The following is a 24,463-nucleotide window of genomic DNA, read 5'->3' on the forward strand; positions in this document are numbered from 1 at the left end:
AAAAGAGGAAACAAAACAGTCATTATTTGCAAAGGGTGTGATTCTCTGAATTTTCTGTCGATATTTCTCATTAAAACTATGAAACCTACAAGAGCATAACAAGAAACCCGAAACAATTATAAAAAATTTTAAAAGCTACTATTAACAGTAAGGACCAAAACTATAGGGTATCTAGTGATAAACCTAACAAAAGGAATTCAAGATCTTCAAAAAAATCATAAAGCTTTATCCAGTGACATTAAATATTAACAGCTTACATTACTGATCACTTACTACCTGCTGGGCACTGTTGTGAGTGATGTGGATATGCTACAAACTCATTTGATTCATATGAGTCCTATATGATAGATACTGTTATTATTGTTAGCTTCACTTTAGAGGTAAAGAAATTAAGGCACAGGTTGTTAGGTCACTTGCCCAAGTTTCCAAAACTAAAAATTAGCAACACTGGGATTCACACCAAAGACAGTCTGGTGCCAAGCCTGTGACCTTAACTACTACCCTATACTGTCTCTCCCAAGAGAGGATGTCCCATTCCTCCAATAAAGGCATCTCTGGCTCAGCTGAGCCAAACTTCCAGAAGCCATTCTTGTGTCATCCTGATGCCCACTTGATTTGAATTATCTAGCCTACAACTGTCTAAGAAGCCCCTCTTTCAACAGATTGGATCCAAGCACCTTGGGAGCAGAGGGTGGCAGTGAATTTATTTCTGTTCACATAAGGATACAGACCAACAATGATTAAAGGAGATCTCAGTCTTAGGCCTAGCCGAAGTGACACCATGTCACTTTTAAGATCACATGGCTCTCCAATTCCCAGGAGCAGATCAATACAGATTTCTTAAACTTGAAAAGTTGTATTTATTAAGACCTTAAGCTGCTTTCCAGAATCAAGAACGTAATGGATGTCAACGATTTGCCTTTCTGATAACCTCTGAGAATTCTGAGAGATGGATATGTAATATTTGTGTAAGTTCTGCAACTTTTCTCTAAGTCTGAAATTATTTCCAAAAATTTTAAATGTATATAAAATGTTTAAAGTTTTTATTCTTATATCTGTAAATCAATTCTATCAGATTCATGGATACACCCAAATTAACAAAAATGGCTTACTGATAAACTCAATTTAATTCTAATAAATATCCTAACAGTTTTTTCTCCTCACAGAAAGTTAACAAAGCTGATTCTAAAATTTATCTGAAAGCACAAAGTGCCAAAAATAGCTAACCAGTTTTTGTTGTTTTTACTGTTGTTGTCTGTAACATACAGAACTGTTTATTCTGCTGTTTGCAATACAAAGACATCAGGAAATGTTATTGTTTGTGCAATACAGTAGGGAAAAAAATGAAACTGCCCATTACGGTGGGTTTGCCAGATGTCCTGTCATTAAAAAAGAATATCAGCTTTAAACAGAGCAGTTCCTGGTACTCTGTACTTCACTGTGTTGATTCTATCTGGATTCCCTTATTTGTCCCTTAGAAAGATTCAGTTAGCCAACACAGTTTTGCCCTTCCATGTAGCAAGACCTATTACAAAACCATAGTAAATAAAACAATAGGCCCACCGCAGTGGCTCATGCCTGTAATCTCAGCACTCTGGGAGGCCGAGGCAGGTGGATCATCTGAGGTCAGGAATTCGAGACCAGCCTGACCAATATGGTGAAACCCCATCTCTACTAATACAAAAAAAAAAAAAAAAAGCCAGGCATGGTGACAGACGCCTGTAGTCCCAGCTACTCTGGAGGCTATGGCATGAGAATTGCTTGAACCCCGGAGGCAGATGTTGCAGTCAGTCAAGATCACGCCACTGCACTCCAGCCTGGGTGACAGAGCAAGACTCCCATCTCAAAAAATAAAAATAGGCTTGGTGCAGTGGCTCACGCCTGTAATCCCAGCACTTTGGAAAGCCAAGGCAGGCAGATCACTTGAGGTCAGGAGTATGAGACCAGCCTGGCCAACATGGTGAGACCATGTCTCTACCAAAACTACAAAAAATTAGTAGGGTGTGGTGGCGTGTGCCTGTAATCCCAGCTACTTGGGAGGCTGAGGTGAGAGAATTGCTTGAACCCGAGAGGCGGAGGTTGCAGTGAGGCGAGATAACACCACTGCACTCCAGCCTGGGCGATAGAGCGAGACTGTGTCTCAAAAATAAATAAATAAAAACAAAAATAAAAGAGTATTAGCGGCCGGGCGCGGTGGCTCACACCTGTAATCCCAGCACTTTGGGAGGTCGAGGCGGTGGACGGGTCACAAGGTCAGGAGATCAAGACCACCCTGGCTAACACGGTGAAACCCCGTTTCCACTAAAAATACAAAAAATTAGCTGGACGTGGTGGCGGGCACCTGTAGTCCCAGCTACTCGGCAGGCTGAGGCAGGAGAATGGCATGAACCCGGGAGGCGGAGCTTGCAGTGAGCGGAGATCACGCCATTGCACTCCAGCCTGGAGGACACAGCGAGACTCCGTCTCCAAAAAAAAAAAAAAAAAAAACAAAACAAAAAAGAGGATTAGCACAAGGATAGATGACTTTACTACTCCTCAAATGCTGCTGAGAGAGCTGGTTATTCATATATGGAAAAATATATATATCCCTATGTTGCCCCATTCAAATTTAATTATAGGCTGGGAGCTGTGGCTCACGTCTATTAACCCAGTACTTTGAATTAGTCGGATATGGCAGTACACACCTGTAATCCCAGCTACCCAGGAGACTGAGGTGGGAGGACCACGTGAGTCCAAGAGTTTCAGGCTGCAGTAAGCAGTGATCGTGCCACTACAGTCCAGCCTGGACAACAGAGTGAGATCCTGTCTTGAAACTAAATACACAATTTTTTTTTTAAGACACATTTTCACTCTTGTTGCCCAGGCTGGAGTGCAATGGCGCAATCTCGGCTCACCACAACCTCCACCTCCCAGGTTCAAACGATTCTCCTGCCTCAGCCTCCTGAGTAGCTGGGATTATAGGCATGTGCCCCCATGCCCAGCTAATTTTGTGTTTTCAGTAGAGACGAGGTTTGTCCATGTTGGTCAGGCTGGTCTCGAACCGCCTCAGCTTCCCAAAGTGCTGGGATTACAGGCATGAGCTACCTCGCCCGACCAATAAACTTTTTTTTAATTACCTGGATTAAGGATTTAAATACAAAAGGCAAATTCTTAAAACTTTTAGTAGAAAACTTAACATCTTTATGACCTCAGGTAAATTAAATATTTCTTAACACATAAAATGCATAAGCCATAAGAGAAAATACTAGAATATTCAGTTACTTTAAAATTAAGTAACCATAAGAAATCACAAAGAGAATAAAGAGGTAAGCCACAAACTGAGAGAAGACACATCTACATTACATATGACAACCAAGAATTATCCAGACAAAACAAAAACAAATTCGTACAAACCAGTAAGAAACAGTTAAACCACCCAATGTAAACATGAGTCAAAGACACGAACAAGTATTTCACAGAAGAAACACAATGATTAAACATACAATATTAATACATTAATTATAGATAAATATATATTATGAAATATATAAATAACAAATGAAATCACAATAATATACTATTTATACCCACTAGAGCTTGCCAAAAATTAACGTATGACAATATCAAATTTTGGCAAGGACACAGAACAAGCAAAAATATGTTATTTCAGGAGTGTAAATAGGTACAAGCACATTGCGGATTTACTGGGGATTATTTAATTATGAGTTGAAGATACATACACACACACGTGCGCACACACAACCCCACTATTTCATGACTAAGGATGTACCCTAGAAAAACTCATTCACATATGTAAGGAAACAAAATTTTCAAAAACTAAAAATAACTTTAATATCCACTGATAATAGAATAGATCAATAAATAGATCAATAGAGTATAGCTGTGAAAATAAATGTGCTACAGCAATAAGCAGTAAAATGAATTTATATACTACCTCCATTTTGAGGTAGTATATATACACACTCACACACACACCTCATAATATCTTTCTCCTTCCATGTCTATACAGTTTACATAAAGTTTACAGAAAACAAATGCTATTTTGGATAGCTACAGGGAGCAAAACCATGAACATATATGGCGGGAAAAACATGAGTGAGGGCAGTCATTCCCTTTGGAGAGCGAAGGAGAAAATAGGAATAGGCCAGGGTACGTACAATTATATCTGTAATGTTTTAGTTATTATAATCTGCTCAGTAGGTGAGCATATTATCTTTCTTGAATGCCTAAAATTTTTATTTCATTTTTAAAAAAAGAATTCCAGGCTAGGTGCAGCAGCTCACGCCTCTAATCCCAGCACTCTGGGAAGCTAAGGCGGGTGGATTATCTGAGGTCAGGAGTTCAAGACCGGCCTGGCCAACGAGGTGAAACACAGCCTCCACTAAAAATACAAAAAATTAGTTGGGTATTGGCCGGGCGCGGTGGCTCACGCTTGTAATCCCAGCACTTTGGGAGGCCGAGGCGGGCCGATCACGAGGTCAGGAGACCGAGACCACGGTGAAACACCATCTCTACTAAAAATACAAAAAAAATTAGCTGGGCGTGGTGGCGGGCGCCTGTAGGCCCAGCTACTCGGAGAGGCTGAGGCAGGAGAATGGCGTGAACCCGGGAGGCAGAGCTTGCAGTGAGCCAAGATCACGCCACTGCACTCCAGCCTGGGTGACAGAGCGAGATTCCATCTCAAAAAAAAAAAAAAAAAAAAAATTAGTCGGGTATGGTGGCGTGTGCCTGTAATCCCAACTACTTGGGAGGCTGAGGCAGGAGAATTACTTGAACCTGGGAGGCAGAGGTTGCAGTGAGCCAAAACCACACCACTGACCCCTAGCCTGGGCGATACAGTGAGACTCTGTCTCGGGAAAAAAAAAAAAAAATTAAAAATAAATAAATAAATAATTCCAACACACCAAAGAGTTCCCATTCAAAGTCACACAGCTATTTGAATTCCTGAAATGCACAAGTGAACCAAAATTGAAACAGCACAAATCTCTGTGACTTTTCCATTTAGTAATTGCAGGACTAAAACTTCAGAGCTCCTTACTAAAAGTGAATGGACAGGCCTGGCACGATGGCTCACGCCTGTAATCCCAGCACTTTGGGAGGCCAAGGTGGGTGGATCCCAAGGTCAAGAGATCGAGACCATCCTGGCTAACATGGTAAAACCCCATCTCTACTAAAAATACAAAAATTAGCTAGACATGGTGGCATGCACCTGTAGTCCCAGCTACTCGGGAGGCTGAGGCAGGAGAATCGCTTGAACCCAGGAGGCGGAGGTTGCAGTGAGCTGAGATCACGCCACTGCACTCCAGCCTGGTGACAGAGCGAGACTCCATCTCAAAAAAAAAAAAAAAAAAAAAAAGTGAATGGACAGAAAAAGTAAGAGTCAGGGCTCCAGGCTGGAACTCACGATAAGACTTACCCTGTGGGCCCTCAAGTAAAGACACAGAGAAGTAATTCTTACTCCTTTATAAAGGTCATCATCACTTTTCTCTGTAAGAGTTCTGAACTCCTTAGGCAAAAGATACTTTATAATTACTTGTATGCCATCATATAAAAGTGTTGAACCTCTACTATATAAGCTAAGAAAAATTGGTCCTTTCTGAACAGAGGTTCCTAATTGCTTTTTCCTTGTTTGAAGGAGTTAAAAGTCATTGTTGAAGGATATATCTTTAATCCTACAAACCTGATGCCTTCAAGAAAACTCACTCCTACAATTCTCTCTCCTGGTTCCATGCCTGTGCCCTTTATTATGTTTTGCCGGCTCTTATGCATCAAATGCTCACTTCCTGTTTCCCCTTTACTGAGCTCTGGAGACCTGGAACCGGTAACAGGCTTTGAAGAAAAGTACAAAGCCAGGAAAACACAGAAGGCAGCCATGACTTTCCAAAGGAAAGCAAATCTTAACACATTTCTAATAACCGTTCAGCCCTTCCCCTGTCTGTAGCTCATGTAAGATACTGATTCAGACATGAGTCCCGAGAAAGTGTAAATCAATGAAGTTAAAAACAGTTAAAATTCAGGCTAGAATGGCAGAAAAGTTTCAGAAAGGCAACTGAGATTCGATATCATAATGCTGGCTTGTTCTAAGCTCTCGGTATCCCTAAATGTTTCCTTTTCACTATCCCACAAGGAGGCTGACTGGGTGGCGTTTCCTCTGGGCGCCACTCTAAATGCTTTAGACCTAAAATCTTAGAAAAGCACAGATGACCTTATATGAATCCACTCTTTGTAAAGTGTGCCATGATCAGTGCCAAGCACTAAGCTGACCATATGGAAAAGAGGGGCACAGACAGTAAGGAAATTCCCCATGACCTCTAGATTATCATCATTAGGTCCGCAGCCATTCTTTAATCCAGAAAGCTGATGTTCTGCCTATAAATGGCTTCTCCTCTCTAACCCAAGGTCTCCTTCCATCTCATATCCTTTTACACTACAATGGTGTTTTAATTGAAACTCCAGTCTCACTGGTCATGCTACTGCAGCAATTCACTGAGCACAGGCTTCTCTGTTCTATTCTGCTGTCCTGCACTTTGAATTCAGGGCTTGGTGTCAGCACGGAAAGCACCAGCGTTCTGATATGGCAGGCTTTGGTTATGTTCCCCTCAAGGGATTTATCATCCACAACCTACTCAAATCCCTCCCCCAAAAGCTACCAAAAATTCCCCTGGTGAGAAATGCTATTATGAGAAGGGGTGGCTGCTTTGTGACTCACACTGTTTCATTAAAAAGATTTTTTTTTCAAACAAATTTTCAGTAGAGGAATCCAAAGGTTTTCTAAAGCCACAGCAAAACAGAACAGCTCATAATACTATATCTCAAAGGTCTGCACTTCATAGGAGATTCCTATACCTCAAAAAACTGGAGACATTTAGATTCATTATCCTTTTGTGCTGTCCTTGGCCTCTGGGTTGAGAAAGCAGGTAGGAAATGGATGAATTAAACACAGCCAACATGACTGGGCTCGTCAGATATTAAGATGGACGGCAGCTAGCTTGCAAGTCAGCCCTCATCACAGGTCTTAACACTTGCTTATAGCTTTCCAGGGCACTGGCTGCAACGGCATGAATGTTTCAGTCATAGCTAACCAGAGTTGAGGAAATCTAATAATACAGGATGTACATGGGTATTTAGGGACACTTGTTATAGCAGCAGGCAGAGCTATAAAAAAGTGTCTTTGGCCAGGCATGGTGGCGTGTGCCCACAGTCCCAGCTACTCAGGAGGCTAGGGTGGGAGGATGTCTTAAGCCCAGGAGTTCATGTCCAGCCTGGGAAACATAGTGAGAGCCTGTCTCTGAAAAAAGTTTGTTTTTAATTAAAAAATAAAAGTTTCTTCGAAAAGCTGACTTAAATGCTGTTATACTTTTGATACTAAATGGTGTTACACCATTTAGATCATTTACACAATCTAAATGGACTAGAACAATATTACAGAAAACTAATTTGTTAGGCTGGAATCCCAAGGGCTCCCTCAAATCCTTGTAGGATTCCCAGAATACTCAAGCAGGCAGCAGGCTAAAAGAATCTTAATGGCTCTCTCCAAAAAAGGCACCTTCTCCACAGGGAAAAGGTTATTTAAGATGGAAACAAAATGAAAAGATCTCCAAAAAGCTAAGAAGTAGGTGCAAAATGACCACGTCAGATGAAGCCTGTGATCTTGGGTGTTCCTACCTCTGTTCCTGAATCCAGGTTAAGGCTTCTCCCAGCTGGGCATGGTGGCTCACACCTGCAATCCCAGCACTTTGGGAGGCCAAGGCGGGCGGATCACTTGAGGTCAGGAGTTCAAGACCAGCCTGGCCAACTGGCGAAACCCCATCTCTACTAAAAATACAAAATTAGCCGGCTGTGGTGGCACATGCCTGTAATTCCAGCTGCTTGGGAGGCTGAAGCAAGAGAATTGCTTGAGCCCGGGAGGCAAAGGTTGCAGTGAGTGGAGATCATGCCACTGCACTCCAGCCTGGTGACAGAGAGAGACTACTGAAAAAAAAAAAAAAAAAAAAAGGTACAGTACAGAGGTGACTAATTTCAGAACAACTCTTTATGAAGTATGGATTAATTACTTTTCAGAGGGCTCAAGCTACTACCAACAAGAAAGTTGGAGCACTCCTATGACAAGTCTGATTCACCAAGACCAAGATGAGAGACCATACATACCTAAATACGAGGTGCAATTTCTCCAAAAATTATCCTTCTGAAAGTAAGGCACTACCAACAGCCAAAGTACTCATAAAATCTCTTGGCATGAAACAATTAGTTCAATTCTTTATTTTGAGCAAAATATACTCAAATATAACACAGATTTATTACTTATTCCCGAGGGGAATAATTACAGTCACTAGTGTTGGCTATCATAAACAAGGCTTTAAAAAGTTTTTTAAAACTGCACTAAAATCAACAACGAAAGAAAAAAGCAACCCAGGCCGGGTGTGGTGGCTCACACCTGTAATCCCAGCACTTTGGCAGGCTGAGGCGGGTGGATCACCTGAGGCCAGGAGTTCGAGACCAGCCTGGCCAATATGGTGAAACCCCGTCTCTACTAAAAATACAAAAATTAGCAGGGAATGATGGCAGGCGCCTTATAATCCCAGCTACTCTGGAGGCTGAGGCAGGAGAATCGCTTGAACCCAGGGGGCGGAGGTTGCAGTGAGCTGAGAATGAACCACTGCACTTCAGCCTGGGCAACAGGGCAAAACTCCTTATCAGAAGAAAAGAAAAGACAAGAAAAGAAAAGAAAAGAAAAGAGGCAACCTGATTCAAACATGGACATATAAATAGATATTTCTCCAAAAAAGATATACAAATGGCCAATAAACACATGAAAAGATGCTCAACATCACTAATTCATTAGAGAAATGCAAATGAAAACTATGGGATACTGCCTCACATCCATTAAGATGGCTACTATTAAAAAAAAAAAAACAGAAAATAACAAGTATTGGCAAGGATGTGGAGAAACTGGAAGCCTGTGCACTGTTGGTAGGAATACAAAATGGTGTAGCTGCTGTGGAAAACAGTATGGTCGTTCCTCAAAATATTAAAAATAGAATCATCAAATGATGGAGCAACTCCACTTCTAGGTATATCCTCAAAAGGACTGAAAGCACGGTCTTGAAGAGATATTAAGAAATTCACATTTCTAATAATGAATTACAGCTATTTACAATAGCTAAAATGTGGACGCAACCCCAGCATCCAGCAACAGATGAATGGAAAAGTAAAACGTGGTAGACAGACAATGGAATACGGTTCAACCTTTAAAAGAAAGGAAATTCTGAAATATGCTACAATGCAGATGAACCTTGAGGACATTACGCTAAGTGAAATAGGACAGCCACAAAAAGACAAATACTGTACGAGTCCACTTACACGCAGTACTTAGAATACCACTGAACTGTACACTTAAAAACGGTTAAGATAGTAAATTGTTACATATATTTTATGACAGTTAAAAAAAAAAAAAACTGGGGAGGTGGGGGAGAGGGGACCCAGCACGGAAGTGTAGATGTTGTGAAGCTCAGAGACATAGACTTACAATACCAAGGAGGAAATTTCCTTATGGGTATTTGTGGCTTGGGATAAATTTTACAGAGACAGATTTAAAAAGTGGTGAATCATGCTTCTAGAAAATAATGTTCAATGACCAGAAAGAAAAGTGGCTCTAGGGATGACAAAGATACTGAAATCAAAGATGCACATGAAGAGTTTGAAAATCAGTTTTTCTTTTGATATTCTCACTGAGAGGACAGAGGACCCCTTATACTGAGACATACGAGGAATTTCTTGGTAGGTACTTGGCTGGAACCACAAAGAAAAGATCACCTGCCCCAAACCAGAAACAGGGCTTTGGAAAAAAATGAGTGAAGAGAAGTATATCCTTGCAGCAGCCTCATGGCAAACACCTACATATATTTGTTTATTCAACAGAGGAGCTGATGAAAAGGTAAAATCTCCCAGAAGCAAAAATATTCAGACTCTTAAGTAGTGAGGAAGCAAAGATTCTTGGAAAGAATAAGTTAATCTCTCTATAATAAATATATATATTCTCAGCACCTACCATAGGTCCTGGTATACCAGAGGCTATCAATGGAATAAATGAACGTTTTTTGTTCAACAGATCGTTACACACAAAGAAAAAAAAGTCGTATGCTTTTGGGTCAGTCAGAGAAAAGGAAAAACAGGTCTTCCAACCTCTTTAAAGCCTAGATTCATCCTAAGCTCCTGACTTGTCTAGCTGCCTGGCTGAAGATGTAGGAAAGAGGGTAACTCAGGAAGCCCTTCTGTAGCACCAGAGCCAAAGAAGAAAAGTCAGCAGGAAGACAAGCGCAGAAGGAAAGGCGACACTGACACCATTACCTTCTGTTCAGAGCAACTTCAATTCTCAGACCAAGGCAGATTGGCTTGGGCCTATATGTAGGCAATAATGCTTAGTCCCATGTAAAAGAAAACCATTAAATAGCCAACAATGTTGTTCCTGGTTGAACCTACCTTCTGGGAGCTGTAGAGATTGCTTAGAAAATATCTGACTAGAAATACTGAAAATAAAGGCCAGGCACAGTGGCTTCACACTTATAATCCCAGTACTTTGGGAAGCTGAGGTGGAAGGCTCACTTGAGGCCAGGAGTTCAAGACCAGCCTGGGCAACATGGTGAGACCCCTTCTCTACCCAAAAAAAAAAAAAAGTAAAAAAATTATCTGGGCATGGTAGCATAGCATCTGTAGTCCCAGCTACTCCAGCGGCTAAGGCTTGAGAATTGCCTGAGACCAGCAGTTCCAGGCTGCAGTGAGTGTAATCTTGCTATTGCACTCCAGCCCAGGCAACAGAAGAAAAACCGTTCTCTAAAGAAAAATAAGAAGAAAAAAAAAAATTTTTAAAAAAGCTAATGAATACACCAAAAAAGCATTCAGTTTATTTCTCTGTTTGGGGAGAGAAAAACTAAATGCTTGGTGGAGTTGAGTTTCAGACGTAGAAGGTCTTCTTACTTGCTTTCAGGTTCATTTGTTACAAACTTAGATTCTTGGGTCTCCAGCTCTACTGAATTCTGCTAGTGGGGTCCAGTCATCTGCATTGTTAACTACCTCCCTAGAGAATACTGGGCATCTTTAAGTTTAAGAACCCTTTTGAACCATTCACAGAAATCAGGAGAGCTCTTGTCTGTATCTGCCTCCTTCTTGTTATAGATCCAAGATGGCACTATAAATTCTTATCATGCCTCCCCTAACTTGGAATTCACAGGGATCCAGTGAATTATTCCTTCCTCCTTTGTCCCAACAGAGGAAAGCTGTGTGTTCAAGACTAACAATTCTAGGGAGGTCTCAAGGTAAACAGTCTCATCAGTCTAGAAACTATTTCAGCTGCTGCTTTAGGATTAAATTTGGGGTATGGTATGGTGGCTCACACCTGTAATCCCGGCACTTTAGGAGGCTAAGGCAGGAGGATCGCTTGAGCCCAGGAGTTTAAGACCAGCCTGGGCAACAAACGGAGACCCTGTCTACACAAAATGAAAAATTAGCCAGGCGTAGCGGCATCCGCCTGTAGTCCCAGCTACTCAGGAGGCTGAGGAAGGAGGATCGCTTGAGCCCTACAGGCTGAGGCTGCAGTGAGCCATGATCATGCCACTGCACTCCAGCCTGAACAGAGCGACACTCTGTCTTTAAAAAAAAAAAAAAAAAAAAAAGATTAAACTTGGTTATTTGATTCACACTTCACACTTGAGGGCTGGTCTTCAGGTTATTCACTCATACCCAGAACTCATCCTTCATCCACACAGCACATAAAGGACAGAAACCCAACTGCTGGATTCAAGGATAAACCTGTGTTCTAGTGAGAACCTAAGACTCAGAAGTGAAAACTGCTGGGTCTCTAAGAATCCCCTTCTCATACTCAAGACTAAACCCATGGTAATTACTATGAACCATCTGATTCAGACTAGGCCATGAGAAAGCTTGGAAAAGAAACAGACTGAAATTTATATTCACCCATCATCCTAAAAGACTGAGGTGGCCAGGCACGGTAGCTCATGCCTGTAATGCCAGCACTCTGGGAGGCCAAGGCAGGCGGATAACCCGAGGTCAGGAGTTCGAGACCAGCCTGGCCAACATGGGGAAACCCTGTTTCTACTAAAAATACAAAAATTAGTCAGGTGTGGTGGTGCATGCCTGTAATCCCTGCTACTTGGGAGGCTAGGGCAGGCCAATCATTTGAACCCAGGAAGTGGACATTGCAGTGAGTTCAGATCATGCCGCTGCACTCCAGCCTGGGTGACAGAGTGAGACTCTGTCTCAATAAATAAATAAACAAACAAACTGACTGAGGTTAAGATTTAGGTTTTGGGCTAACTTCAAGATTCTAGAACCACAACCTCAGTGATCCATTGTCATTAAAAACACCCCTACCTAAGGATGAGTAGGAGCAGAATCAATATCCCATTTAAGTTACCACCATTTCCCTATGAAGTTTTTTAATTTTGAAGCTGTCAAAATTGCACCTTAGTTTTATAATTGGGTATACACCAGTACCCCTTGTCCAAGGCTTCACCTTCCACAGTTTCAGTTACCCGTGGTCAACGGAGGTCTAAAATATTAAGATACCATGATGCACCACCCAACATGCATGGGTCAACAAGCAACTGCATACATGATGGTGGTCCCGTAAGACTATATACTGTACCTTTTCTATGTTTGGACACACAAATACTTACAACTGTATTAAAATTGCCAACAGTGTTCAATACAGTCACATGTTGCACAGGTTTGTAGCCTAGGAGCACTAGGAGCAACATATAACCTAGGTATGTAGCAGGCTATATACCACCTAGGTCTGTGTAAGTACACCCTATGACGTTTGCCCAGCGACAAAATCCCTTAATAACCCATTTCTCAGAAAGTATCCCTGTCATTAAGCAATGCATGGCTGTACTTTCGAGACAGGGAGAAAGAGAGAGAGAGAACACATTCACATAATTTTTATCACAGCATATTGTTATAATTGTTCTATTATTAGTTACGCCTGTTGAGCTTTTACTGTGCCTAATTTATAAATAAAACTTTATCAAAGGTATGTATATACAGGAAAAGACATAGTAGATATAGGGTTCAGGTGAGGTACTATCCACGGTTTCAGGCATCCACTGGGGGTACTGGAACGAATCCCCTTTGGATAGGGAGGAACTACTATACTCAAATTTCTGTGTCCAATAAGCTTGGGGTGAATACCACATATGTAAAATACAAAGCATGTTGCTTTTCCCAAAAGGAACTAGAGCTCGCTTCATTTCTTTGGCTAAGAATGGTCTGACTCAAAGTATTCCTTGTGACACGACATATTGAGATGGGTCTTTGTTTAATATCAAAATGTACGTATCCCATAAAGCAAATGCTTTAAGAGCTAAGCTACTGTTTCTTACACCATTCAAACCTCAGTAAGCAAGAGTTAACTATGACCTTCAAGAAATTATCTTTGCCTGCGGGTAACTTTTGTATTTTAAGAAAATAACCCAGGCCGGGCGCGGTGGCTCACGCTTGTAATCCCAGCACTTTGGGAGGCCGAGGCGGGCGGATCACGAGGTCAGGAGATCGAGACCACGGTGAAACCCCGTCTCTACTAAAAATACAAAAAAATTAGCCGGGCGTGGTGGCGGGCGCCTGTAGTCCCAGCTACTCGGAGGGGCTGAGGCAGGAGAATGGCGTGAACCCGGGAGGCGGAGCGTGCAGTGAGCCGAGATTGCGCCACTGCACTCCAGCCTGGGCGACAGAGCGAGACTCCATCTAAAAAAAAAAAAAAAAAAAAAAAGAAAATAACCCCTCATGGTAATAAAGAGCTAAAAATTCTGCTTTTTTAAAAAAGTTTTCATTAACAATAGAACTTTTGCAGGGCAGGAGACCCATCATGCTCTTTGGAGACCACAGAATGCTTTTCCTTCTTCAGAAACCATGTGAAGGTGCATTACTTCTAGCACACCTATGGCAGGGCATAAAGGCTTTCTGATCCACTCCAATCGCCTTGGCAATTCTCCCCCATTAGCCAACAATAAAAGAAAATTAAATCACTTGAGAACCCTACAGTGGCAGCAAAATAGAACCCAAGAGATATCCTGCTAGCATGTTCAAAGACTTATTAAAAGCCACGTTGGGCCAGGCGTGGTGGCTTATGCCTATAATCTCAATACCTTGGGAGGTTGAGGTGGGAGGATTGCTTAAAGCCCACAGTTTGAGACCAGCCTAGGCAACATAGTGAGACCTCATCTCTACAAAAGATTGTATAAAATTTTGCCAGGTGTGGTGGTGCGCACCTGAGTCCCAGCTACTCTGGAAGCTGAGGTGGGAAGACGGCTTGAGTCCAGGAGCTTGAGGCTACAGTGAGCCATGATTGTACCATGGCACTCCAGCCTGGGCGACAGAGCAAGACCCTGTCTCAAAAATAAATAAATAACAAAAAAAAAAAAAACCCACAAACACCTTGTATCAGTCTCAGTTGATGGCTTGATGACAAAAAAGAACAGTTTAGACTTTTCCGAACATGCATACATATATATATACACATATGACTAAGAAGGTGAAGTGAAGCCCTCAATGGCCAGCCCTTTTATAGTAGAACCTAGAAAACAACAACTTCTTTCAACATGGTGGATGCTGCATGTTTTGTACTCCACATTTAGAAATCCATATTGAGACAAACAGAACTACTGAAAGAGAATGACCAGGCCTCCAGAACAGCACTGAGGCAGCCATTAGGAGTTACAGCAAAACTTACATTTTAACGTGGAAAGGAAAGGACTCACTCTGCTTCTATCAAGCAGCCCTTATCAGCGGCAGTATGAGTAAAAGCAGCCCACTAATGCAGGTCAGACTTTAGGACACAGAACCAGATTCCATTTGGGGGCTACAGCTAGCACAGCTGTAAACCTCTCTCCACCCATCAAATTCTGAGACGATTAGGCCTGGCACGGTGGCTCAGGCCTGTAGTCCCAGCACTTTGGGAAGCCAAGCTGGGAGGATCATCTGAACCCAGGAGTCTGAGACTGCAGTGAGCTATGATCTCGCCACTGCACTCCAGCCTGGGTGTCAGAATAAGACCCTGTCTCAAAAGAAAAAAAAAATCTGAGGCGACTGAAGGCAGACAACTATAAGAGAGTGCCCCCATAGGAACTCCACCACTCTCCATTTAGAATGTCCTTTGGCTTTTGTGCACATTATCTCATGAGACCCTCACCATGACTCTGAGGGGCAAGCAGGACAGGTGTCTTCTCCATTTTACAGATGAATAAATTGTGACTGAGGTTAAATGACTCACTTGCCCAAGGTCACAAGTCATGCAGCTAATCAGCTGCCTAACCAAGGCGCAATCTCCAGGACACCACGCAGCTTCGTGATGTTTTCAGATAAGAGGCGGAAGAGGGTACTGGTTAAGAGTCCAAGTTCTGGCACCAGCTGACCTGCATTCCGATCCCATCTCCACCACCTACTAACCGCCTGATCTTGTGTGAGTTCCTTAACCTCCCCCAAACCTGTTTCCTTACCTGTACAATGGGGGTGGAAGAGAACAGTCTTACTTCATAGAGTTATAGTGATGATTAAGTGAGATGATGAACATAAAGCACTCAAATTCATGTACTCAAAAAATTTGAGGGGCAGGCACAGTGCAGGACCCATAACAGAGATCAAGGAACACAGTCCTGCTCTTACGGAGCTTAGACTTTAGGCAAACTGTACACATTAAAAAGTAAACAGACAAAATACTTACAAAGTGTGTTAAGAATGATTAAGGTGCAGGGCGCAGTGGCTCATGCCTGTAATCCCAGCACTTTGGGAGGCCGGGTCAGGCAGATCACCTGAGGTCGGGAGTTTGAGACCAGCCTGATAAACATGGAGAAATCCCGTCTCTACTAAAAACGAAATTAGCGCCAAGCTTATTGGGCGTGGTGGTGCATGCCAGTAATCCCAGCTACTCGGGAGGCTGAGGCAGGAGAACTGCTTGAACCCAGGAGGCAGAGATTGCGGTGAGCAGAGGTCGCGCCACTGCACTCCAGCCTGGGCAACAAGAGCGAAACTCCATCTCAAAAAAAAGAATGATTAAGGTAACAGGTGAGTGACTAGAGAGAATAACAGGAGGGGCCAATTTTTAAGAGTGGTCTCTAAGCCCTAAGGGATCAGAAAGAGAAATTTGTGTGAAGAATGGACAGAAAAGCACTCCAGGCATAGGGAATGGGATACGTGGGGGTCACAGCACAGGGAAGCCAGGAACCTAGGGAAGACAAATGTGACTACAGTGCTTCCTCTCCCGGGATTTGGGGAGCAAGGCTGGAGCTCATGAGGATGACCACAACTATTTGAAAAATGACAAAGATAAGGCTCGAGGGGATATGTCTTGCCCAAGGTCACAGCTGTTCAGAGGAGGAGCTGGGACCAGAGCCCTTCAGTATTCTACCTCCAGACTCAGCCTAAGCCCACGCTCTCTGAGAAGGCCTTGTATACACAGAACTCCCTCATGTATTTCACTGACAACTGTTTTCTGTGCCCATGAAGAGTTGCAAGAGCACCTTGAAAACACAAGCAAACGCATCATATCGACTTCCAGGCATCTCATCAATTGTGCACCAAAATCGTTACCCTTCCAATCTTGCAACACAAGAGCAAAAGCTGCTTAGACCTTACTCAAAGGCTCCAAAGCAGAAACAAGTTTTGCTTCTTGCAGCAATGAGCAACAGAGGAAACAGATGTCCTGGAAGATCCCATGGTCTGTTTCAGGTGAGATGGAACCAATGCTGCACACGAAGGTTCATCTTAAATGAAATGCACAGGAAAAGCCAATTACTTTATGTGAATAAAAGAATAAATCCCTAAAGCAGTGGTTCTCAACCAGAGTGATACCACCCACACCCCAGAGGGTATGTGGGAGTTCTTGGGGACATTTTCGGGTGACACACTGAACTGCTGGATGCTATCAGCATTCAGTAGGTATGCTCAATGTCTTGCAGAAGGACATGATGGTCCTACACAGTAAGGAATGGATTACCTACAATATTAATAGCAGCCTCCCATACACACTTTCGACACCCTTCCCTAAAGGATTAATATGCTCCAACTTCCCTGTCCCCACAGTTCAGTGGCTCTCCCCAGCCTCACCATAACCAGATGAAAAAAAGGTTTCACAGCTTAGGAGTGAAATTCTGGACTCCAATTACAAGCTCATAACTGTAGCATGGAACCTGGTAGTAGCATAATACATAAATTTTTAGTAAGAGACAAGAAATTTTAGCAAAAAAAGCACTCCCTTTCTTCCTCCCTACATATCTCATATGTTTTTCAACACAAAAAATTCTGTGATTTTAGAGAAACTTCTTATAGTACTTTTAAGTTCAAAACCAGATGCTCATTACAGTTCTTTTAAACACCAAACCAGTCATCTCAAAAATATGGCTAACTCTCTGGACTAAATTTCATAGGAAAGATTATTAATTTCAAAATGCCTAATTTTGATCAAATGCCTGAAAGAGCCAAAGGCAATGATGTCTTGCATCTCAGTCAGGGCAGGGTTCGAGGAGGTCAGAAAAGCTCCAATGGTATCCGGAGGTCTGTCCAGAGATTAAACTATCATCCTAACAATTCAGAAGCTACTTCTAAGTGTTACCCTAAATTAGTCACTAATCGTTACTCCCCCAACACTATTTCACAAATTAAAGTTTATAGAATTGACAAAAAACCAAACCAAATGAAAACAAACCCCAGGCTATTTGCAGGGGGGGAAAAAGAGACACCCCAAAAGTCAACCCTATTTCACAGTAGTTAAAACAGTGATCCAACAGGTATTACCCTCCATAAAGTACCTTAAAGGCAGGAGCAATCTTTCCCCTACACAATATCTAAATTTTCCCAACTCACCCAAAAGAATCTTAAGATGTAACTTCTTCACTCAACTTGCCAATTAGCAAATAGCGGCCCCACATCCCTTTTGGCCAATTTTCTAGATGCCTGACCTAGCAGACAGACCTGTTTTCCTCCTGCCAGGCCTTTTTTGCCCTCCCGGTAGGAGACTGGGAAATCCCCCTCCAACCTTTTGCTGGCCTGTCACCAGAAGTTCATAAAATGAATTCATCCAGGTTCTTTGAATCTTCCTTTTCCCCAGTCATGTGCCAAAAGTCAGGCAATAACGCCCCACATTGACAGGCTCTCTGTTACAAAAAGATGCAGATTCACGGGAAGACCAAGCATTTAGCATGGAGCAGAAGAAAAAAAGATGGAGGGAGGTGAGAGTCGTGGAGCCAATCCTGCTGCATGCAGTACGGGTGACCAGAGCCCTGGTCCTGCAAAGCCCCCGCGAGACTCGCCGGCTGGGCCCTCCATACAGCAGCCACACCTGTCTATGCCAGCCGCCTGCCGGCTGCTCCATTTTAAACATTTCAAACAGATCTCCAGCAGGGTGGCAAAACTGGGCACCTCTCTCTCCCACCAAGAGTGAGAGCCCTAATCCAGGCATCATTTGCCCCTAATTTTATTTCATTTTCACACTCTCTGTTTAGGAGACACTGCTTGCTCCAACTGGCTCCATCTCTCCGTTACTGGTGAAGCAGGCACAGTGCTGCAGTGGCAGAATGGAAGCACCCAGGCTGACTTGCTCTCAGCCAGACAAGACCTCTTCTCAGAGGAGGGTGATGCCAATAAATGGGACTCCAATAGGTAGGCTTCGCTCTGCCCTTCCACAAGCGAACACACGCCGGGAGTCCTAAATCGCCAGACTCCGCAGCCTCGCAGAAAGCCTAGTTTCCAGAGGGTAGATATCCCATTCATCCCCTTGGTATCGGGAACCAAAGGGAAGGCAGACAGATCCCGGTCGTGCACTACATTCCCAAACCTTGGCACGCACGCGAAGCCTTGGGGCGCCCCGGCGCGCCCTCCCTCCGAGGCCTCCACCACCCGCGGACTCACCACTGTGCGAGCTGAACCACCTGGGTGCGATGTGCAGAGGTAGAGCATCCGCCAGCGAGGCTCGGGAGCCTAGGTAGAGCATCCCGTCTCTATGGTGACCGCCGCCCGTCTCCTGGTAACCATTGCCATGGGCATAGGTGGAGTCGGACGCGGACCCCCCGCCGCCGGGCGCCCTCTCGGAGTCGCCGGTGCCCCGGGAGGCGGGGGTGTAGAGGCCAAAGGGCACCCCCCCGGCCGTGCTGGCGTCCATGCCCATGCCTGCCACCGAGCTGACCGAGCGGCTGCGCAGCCCCATGGCCCCGCCGCCCGTCCGGTAGTGCCCGAAATGGGGCGCCCCTCCCGGCGGCGGCACGGCGCTGTCATCGGTGGAGACCCCCGGGAAGGGTCCCCGGGAGCGGGCCGCCGTGCTCTGCTTGCCCCCCATGCTCGCCCGGGCCCCGGTGCGGCGGGAACCTGAAGGCCGAGACCCTCCCCCACTTCTCAGCAGCGGAGGGAGGGCTGGGCGAGCATAAAGGGGGAGGGAGACAAAAAGGAGACCCGGAGAGAGAAAAGGAAAAAAAGCAAAAGGAAAAAGGAAAAAACCCGTGGGGCGGAAGAGGCAGGCGGGCGGGCGGGGATCCCGAACTCAGAATTTCAAACGATCCAAGCCAAACGCATGTTTCCCCTCAAGGTCCAAAGAGGCGCAGTCCGGCGCGGGCTCCGCGCGCCACAGGCCGCCCCCGGGCTCCGAAAGCCGGGGGAGCCGCAGGGAAGGAGGGAGGGAGGCGGCGGCGAGAGGCGGGCGGGCGCGGGGAGGCGCCGGAGGAGGCCGCCCGCCCCGCGGGAGGAGGCGGAGGAGGGCCGGGGGCGCCGGGCGCGTCCCCCGCCTCAGGACGGCGCGACCATGGACGGCGGCCTGGACCCCTCCAGGCCTTGGGCGGGCCGCGGCGCTGGGCGGCCAGGCGCAGCTCGGGAAGCCGCGGTCGCGTCGCGTCGCGTCGCGCTCTCGCTTCAGCCGCCGCCGGCCCCGCCAGCCGCGCCGCCCCGCTCGGTCCGGGTCTGCGCTCGCCGGCGCTCCTCGCCGCCGTGGAGACAATGGAGGGCGGCAGAGCGCAGGCGCGGCCCGCGCCCCCCCCCCCCCCCCCCCCCCCCGCCGGGTTAACCCTTTCGCGGCCCCTGCGGCGCCCGGGCCGCTGACGCCCCAGCAATCCCCACCCACAGCCCGCCCCGGGCCGGCCAGGGACCTGGGCCGCCTGACCACTGGGCGTTAGCCACAGAAACCAGATGTCCTTGGAAAGCAAACACTTTTCAAGTCCCCGAAAGTGGCAAATTATTCAGGGGGAACCAAGTATGGGGGAGGGACAGCAATGGTTTGAGGGGGTGGGAAGGAAACACCGGGAAGAAGATTTACTCCTTACGCCTACCTGGCTCTGAGGGTCACCGGTCGAGCTCACCTCCTGGCACAAATTTGCCCTCACAGCACCCTCTGGTGGACGTGATGTCCATTCTTTCGGGGGTTCCCCATCCAAGCACCCCTCACGTCCGGAATCTCAACATTTGGCGGGGTTTAGTTATTTGGGGGTAAACGGCGCCATGGGGACACTTGTGAATCCGGCGTTTTGCTGACACTAGATCATAACTTCCTATTTTGGGATTAAGCAAATGAGTAGATTCCTTAGCTAAAATGTAATTTTCAGAATCAATAGATGTACCATAAAAAGTGAATAGACATGGGTATGGAAATAGAACAACGCAGCTAGAAGTGATTATAGAAACCTTCTGTCCAAGGCTGGAGCCCCGTTTTGTTTACCATGTGCTGTGTTTCGGCCCTCACCACGGGCCAAGGACACGGTGGGTACTCAATAGGTGTCTTGTTGACCAAGCCTGAATCATTTTGCAAGGGAGTGTTCCTTTGCTACCTCAGTCCGTCTTTCGCCTATATTCACATTCATTCATTGAACAACTGTTTTTTTATTTTGTTTTGTTTTTGTTTTTGAGACGTAATCTCGCTCTGTCACCCAGGCTGGAGTGGAGTGGCGTAATCTCGGCTCACCACAACCTCCTTCTCCCGGGTTCAAGCAATTCTCCTGCCTCAGCCTCCCTAGTAGCTGGGATTACAGGCGTGTGCCACACTGCACCCGGCTAATTTTTTGTATTTTTAGTAGAGACGGGGTTTCACCATATTGGCCAGGCTGGTCTTGAATTCCTGACCTCAGGTAATCCACCTGGCTTGGCCTCCCAAAATGTTAGGATTACAGGCATGAGCCACCACGTCCGCCCTGTTTTTCTTTTTCCTTTTGTTTTTTTTTTTTTTTTTTTGAGAGGGAGCCTTGCTCTGTCTCCCAGGCTGGACAACCTCCGCTTTCTAGGTTCAAGCGATTCTCCCGCCTCAGCCTCCTGAGTAAAAGTCTGTTAAAAATTTGAAAATCAGGCCGGCACGGTGGGTCATGCTTGTAATTCCAGCACTGTGGGAGGCCGGGGGTGGGGAGGTGGGAGGAGATCGGGGAGGGGATCACCTGAGGTCAGGAGTTCGAGACCAGCCTGACCAAAATGGTGAAACCCCATTTCTACTAAAAAAATAAAAAATAAATAAATTAGCGAGGTGTGGTAGCTCACGCCTGTGATCCCAGCTACTTGGGTAGCTGAGGCAGGAGAATGGCTTGAACCCGGGAGACGAGGTTGCAATGGGCTGAGATCGCGTCACTGCACTCCAGACTGGGCAACAGAACGAGACTGTCTCAAAATATACGTATTTTATATATATATATGTGTGTGTGTGTGTGTGTGTGTACGTGTGTGTGTGTGTGTGTGTACGTACATACATACATAGTAGAGATGCGAGTTTCCCCATGTTGCCCAGGCCGGAACTCCTGGCCTCAAGCAGTCCTCCCACTTCGGCCTCACAAAGTGCTGGGATTACATCATGAGCCACTGTGACTGCTGAACAACTATTTATCAAGTGCTAGGTGCTGGCTGTGAGTATCACACAGTCCCTGGCTTAGCTGACTTCCACCTATTAAATGACCCCAGATACTTCTAAACTGGGGGACCAAAACATGGTGTAGAGAAATATTAAAAGAAAAGCAAAAAGAGCAAGGCTAGCCTGTCACAGATATTGATTGTTCCAGTGTGGCCAGCCTGGAAACAAGAGGAAAGCTATTTGCAAGCATGAAATACCTGGAGGTGAGCAAACAGTCCTGTAGAAGTAAGAATTTTTGCAAGAGAAATAAAAATAGGAAGAAACAAAATGTGCCAACATCTAATAAATTATCTGTAGGTGCCTATATGAGTATGTGTATACCTAAAGAGGAAAAACAAGAAAGCTTAAATTTAATCCCATTTCCTCCTAGAAGAAAGACTATGGTATCAGAAGAGTGGTTCAGTACTACACTAAAAAAAAAAAAAAGGTATTAGACCCCTTGGAAGATCCCTATTAGATAAATACATGATACTCATTGTAACTATCCAAAATAGCTTTTGATTTATCCATTCACTGAACAGTTTTTTAGTGTATTTAACACAATATTTAGTATGTAATAAATTCCAGGCACTGTAGTAGGTTCTGGGATACAGTGCTGAACCAGACAGATGGAGTCCCTGTTCTCATAGAACTTCAGAAGAAACACTTCCCACCCACTTGAATGGCTATAATCAAAGAGAAGGGCAATAGTAAGTATTGATGAGAGGTGGAGAAATTGGAACCCTTGTACCTTGCTGGTGGAAATGTAAAATGGTGCAGCTGCTTTGGAAAATAGCCTGACAGTTCCTCAAAAAGATTAAATGTGGAGTTACATGACCCAGCATTTCCGCTCCTACCTAGGTATAGTTCCAAGAGAAAGCAAAACGTATGTCTGCAGAAAAATGTGTACGTAAATGTTCATAGCAGCATTATTCAAAAGAGCCAAAAATTGGAAACAACCCCAATGCTCATCAACTGATGAAGAGGTAAACCAAATGTGGTGTATCTGTACTATGAAATATTATTCAGCCATAAAAAGGAATAAAGTACTGATTCATATTACAACATTGATGAATCTTGTAAAATCATATGAACTAAAAGAATCCAGCCATAAAAGACTATATATTGTATTATTTCACTTATATGAAATGTCCAGAATAGGCAAATCCATTGAGACAGAAAGATTAGTGGTTGCCATGGCCTGGGGGGAGGGGAGAATGGAAAATGACTAATGATAGGTTTCTTTCTGTTTTTTTCTTTTTTTTTTTTGAGCCAGAGTCTTGCTCTGTTACCCAAGCTGGGGCACAGTGGCATGATCTTGGCTCACTGCAACCTCTACCTCCACCTCCCAGGTTCAAGTGATTCTTCTGCCTCAGCCTCCCAAGTAGCTGGGATTACAGGCATGCGCCACCATGCCATGCTAATTTTTTTTTTTTTTTTTTTTTTGAGATGGTGTCTTGATCTGTTGTCGCCCAGGCTTGAGTGCAGTGGTGCAATCTCAGTTCACTGCAACATCTCCCTCCCGGGTTCAAGCGATTCTCCAGCCTCAGCCTCCTGAGTAGTTGGGATTACAGGCGCGCGCCACCACACCTGGCCAATTTTTATATTTTTAGTAGAGATGGGGTTTCACCATGTTTGGTCAGGCTGGTATCAAATTCCTGACCTCGTGATTCATCCGCCTTGGCCTCCCAAAGTGCTGGGATTACAGGCATGAGCTACCGTGCCTGGCCGCTAATTATTTTTTGAGACAAGTCTTGCTCTGTCACCCAGGCTGGAGTGCATTGGCATGAACTTGGCTCACTATAACCTCCACCTCATGAGCTCAAGCGATTCTCCTGCCTCAACCTCCCTAGTAGCTCGGATAACAGGCACTTGCCATCATGCCCAGCTAATTTTTGTATTTTTAGTAGAGACGGGGTTTCACCATGTTGGCCAGGCTGGTCTTCAACTCCTGACCTCAGGTGATCCACCTGCCTCGGCCTCCCAGAGTGGCTGGGATTACAGGCTTGAGCCACTGCACCCAGCCTTTTTCTGTTTTTCATTTATTTATTATTTTTTATTTTTTAATTTTTGTGGTTACAAAGTAGGTGTCTTTCTGTTTTATTCACTTATTCATTTAGAGACAGAGCCTCACTCTGTCACCCAGGCTGGAGTGCAGTGGTATGATCTCAGCTCACTGCAACCTCTGCCTCTGGGTTCAAACAATTCTCACGCCTCAGCCTCCTGAGTAGCTGGGATTACAAGTGTGTGCCACCATGCCTAGCTAATTTTTTTTTTTTTTTTTTGTAGAGATGAGGTTTCGCCATGTTGGCCAGGCTGGTCTTGAACTCCTGGCCTCAAGCGATCCACCCGCCTTGGCCTCTCAAAGTGCTGGGATTACAGGCATGAGCCACCACACCTGGCCTTGTTTTTTTAAATCACATTTTTTTGTAATTGAATGGATTTCTTTTTGAAGCGATGAAAATGTTTGGGGCCGGGCGCGGTGGCTCACGCCTGTAATCCCAGCACTTTGGGAGGCCGAGGCGGGCGGATCACGAGGTCAGGAGATCGAGACCACCCTAGCTAACACGGTGAAACCCCGTCTCCACTAAAAATACAAAAAATTAGCCA

At 45.0% G+C, this 24,463-nt stretch overlaps 2 protein-coding genes across 5 annotated transcripts in view; one reads left to right on the forward strand and one right to left on the reverse strand.

Annotated features, from left to right (window-relative positions):
- ZNRF1 (zinc and ring finger 1) overlaps positions 1-19,991 on the reverse strand; it is a 109,158-nt gene extending 89,167 nt beyond the window's left edge. For 3 of the 4 annotated variants that reach the window (XM_032156428.2, XM_032156427.2, XM_032156426.2), the window contains exon 1: positions 18,916-19,973. In XM_032156428.2, coding sequence (XP_032012319.1) covers positions 18,916-19,339 — 424 coding nt within the window. In that variant the 5' untranslated portion in view covers positions 19,340-19,973. Of the gene's footprint in view, positions 1-18,915 lie in introns of all 4 variants that reach the window. The other variant, XM_032156425.1, reaches the window with a different exon arrangement.
- Positions 19,992-21,924: 1,933 nt separating this feature from the next.
- WDR59 (WD repeat domain 59) overlaps positions 21,925-24,463 on the forward strand; it is a 115,817-nt gene continuing 113,278 nt past the window's right edge. The window contains exon 1 of the mRNA XM_058440494.1: positions 21,925-22,077. Within this exon, the coding sequence (XP_058296477.1) occupies positions 22,063-22,077 (15 nt within the window). The 5' untranslated portion in view covers positions 21,925-22,062. The remainder of the gene's footprint in view (positions 22,078-24,463) is intronic.

This window comes from Hylobates moloch, unplaced genomic scaffold (genome assembly GCF_009828535.3).
Source record: "Hylobates moloch isolate HMO894 unplaced genomic scaffold, HMol_V3 SCAFFOLD_6, whole genome shotgun sequence".
In the NCBI taxonomy this organism is placed as follows: Eukaryota; Metazoa; Chordata; class Mammalia; order Primates; family Hylobatidae; genus Hylobates; species Hylobates moloch.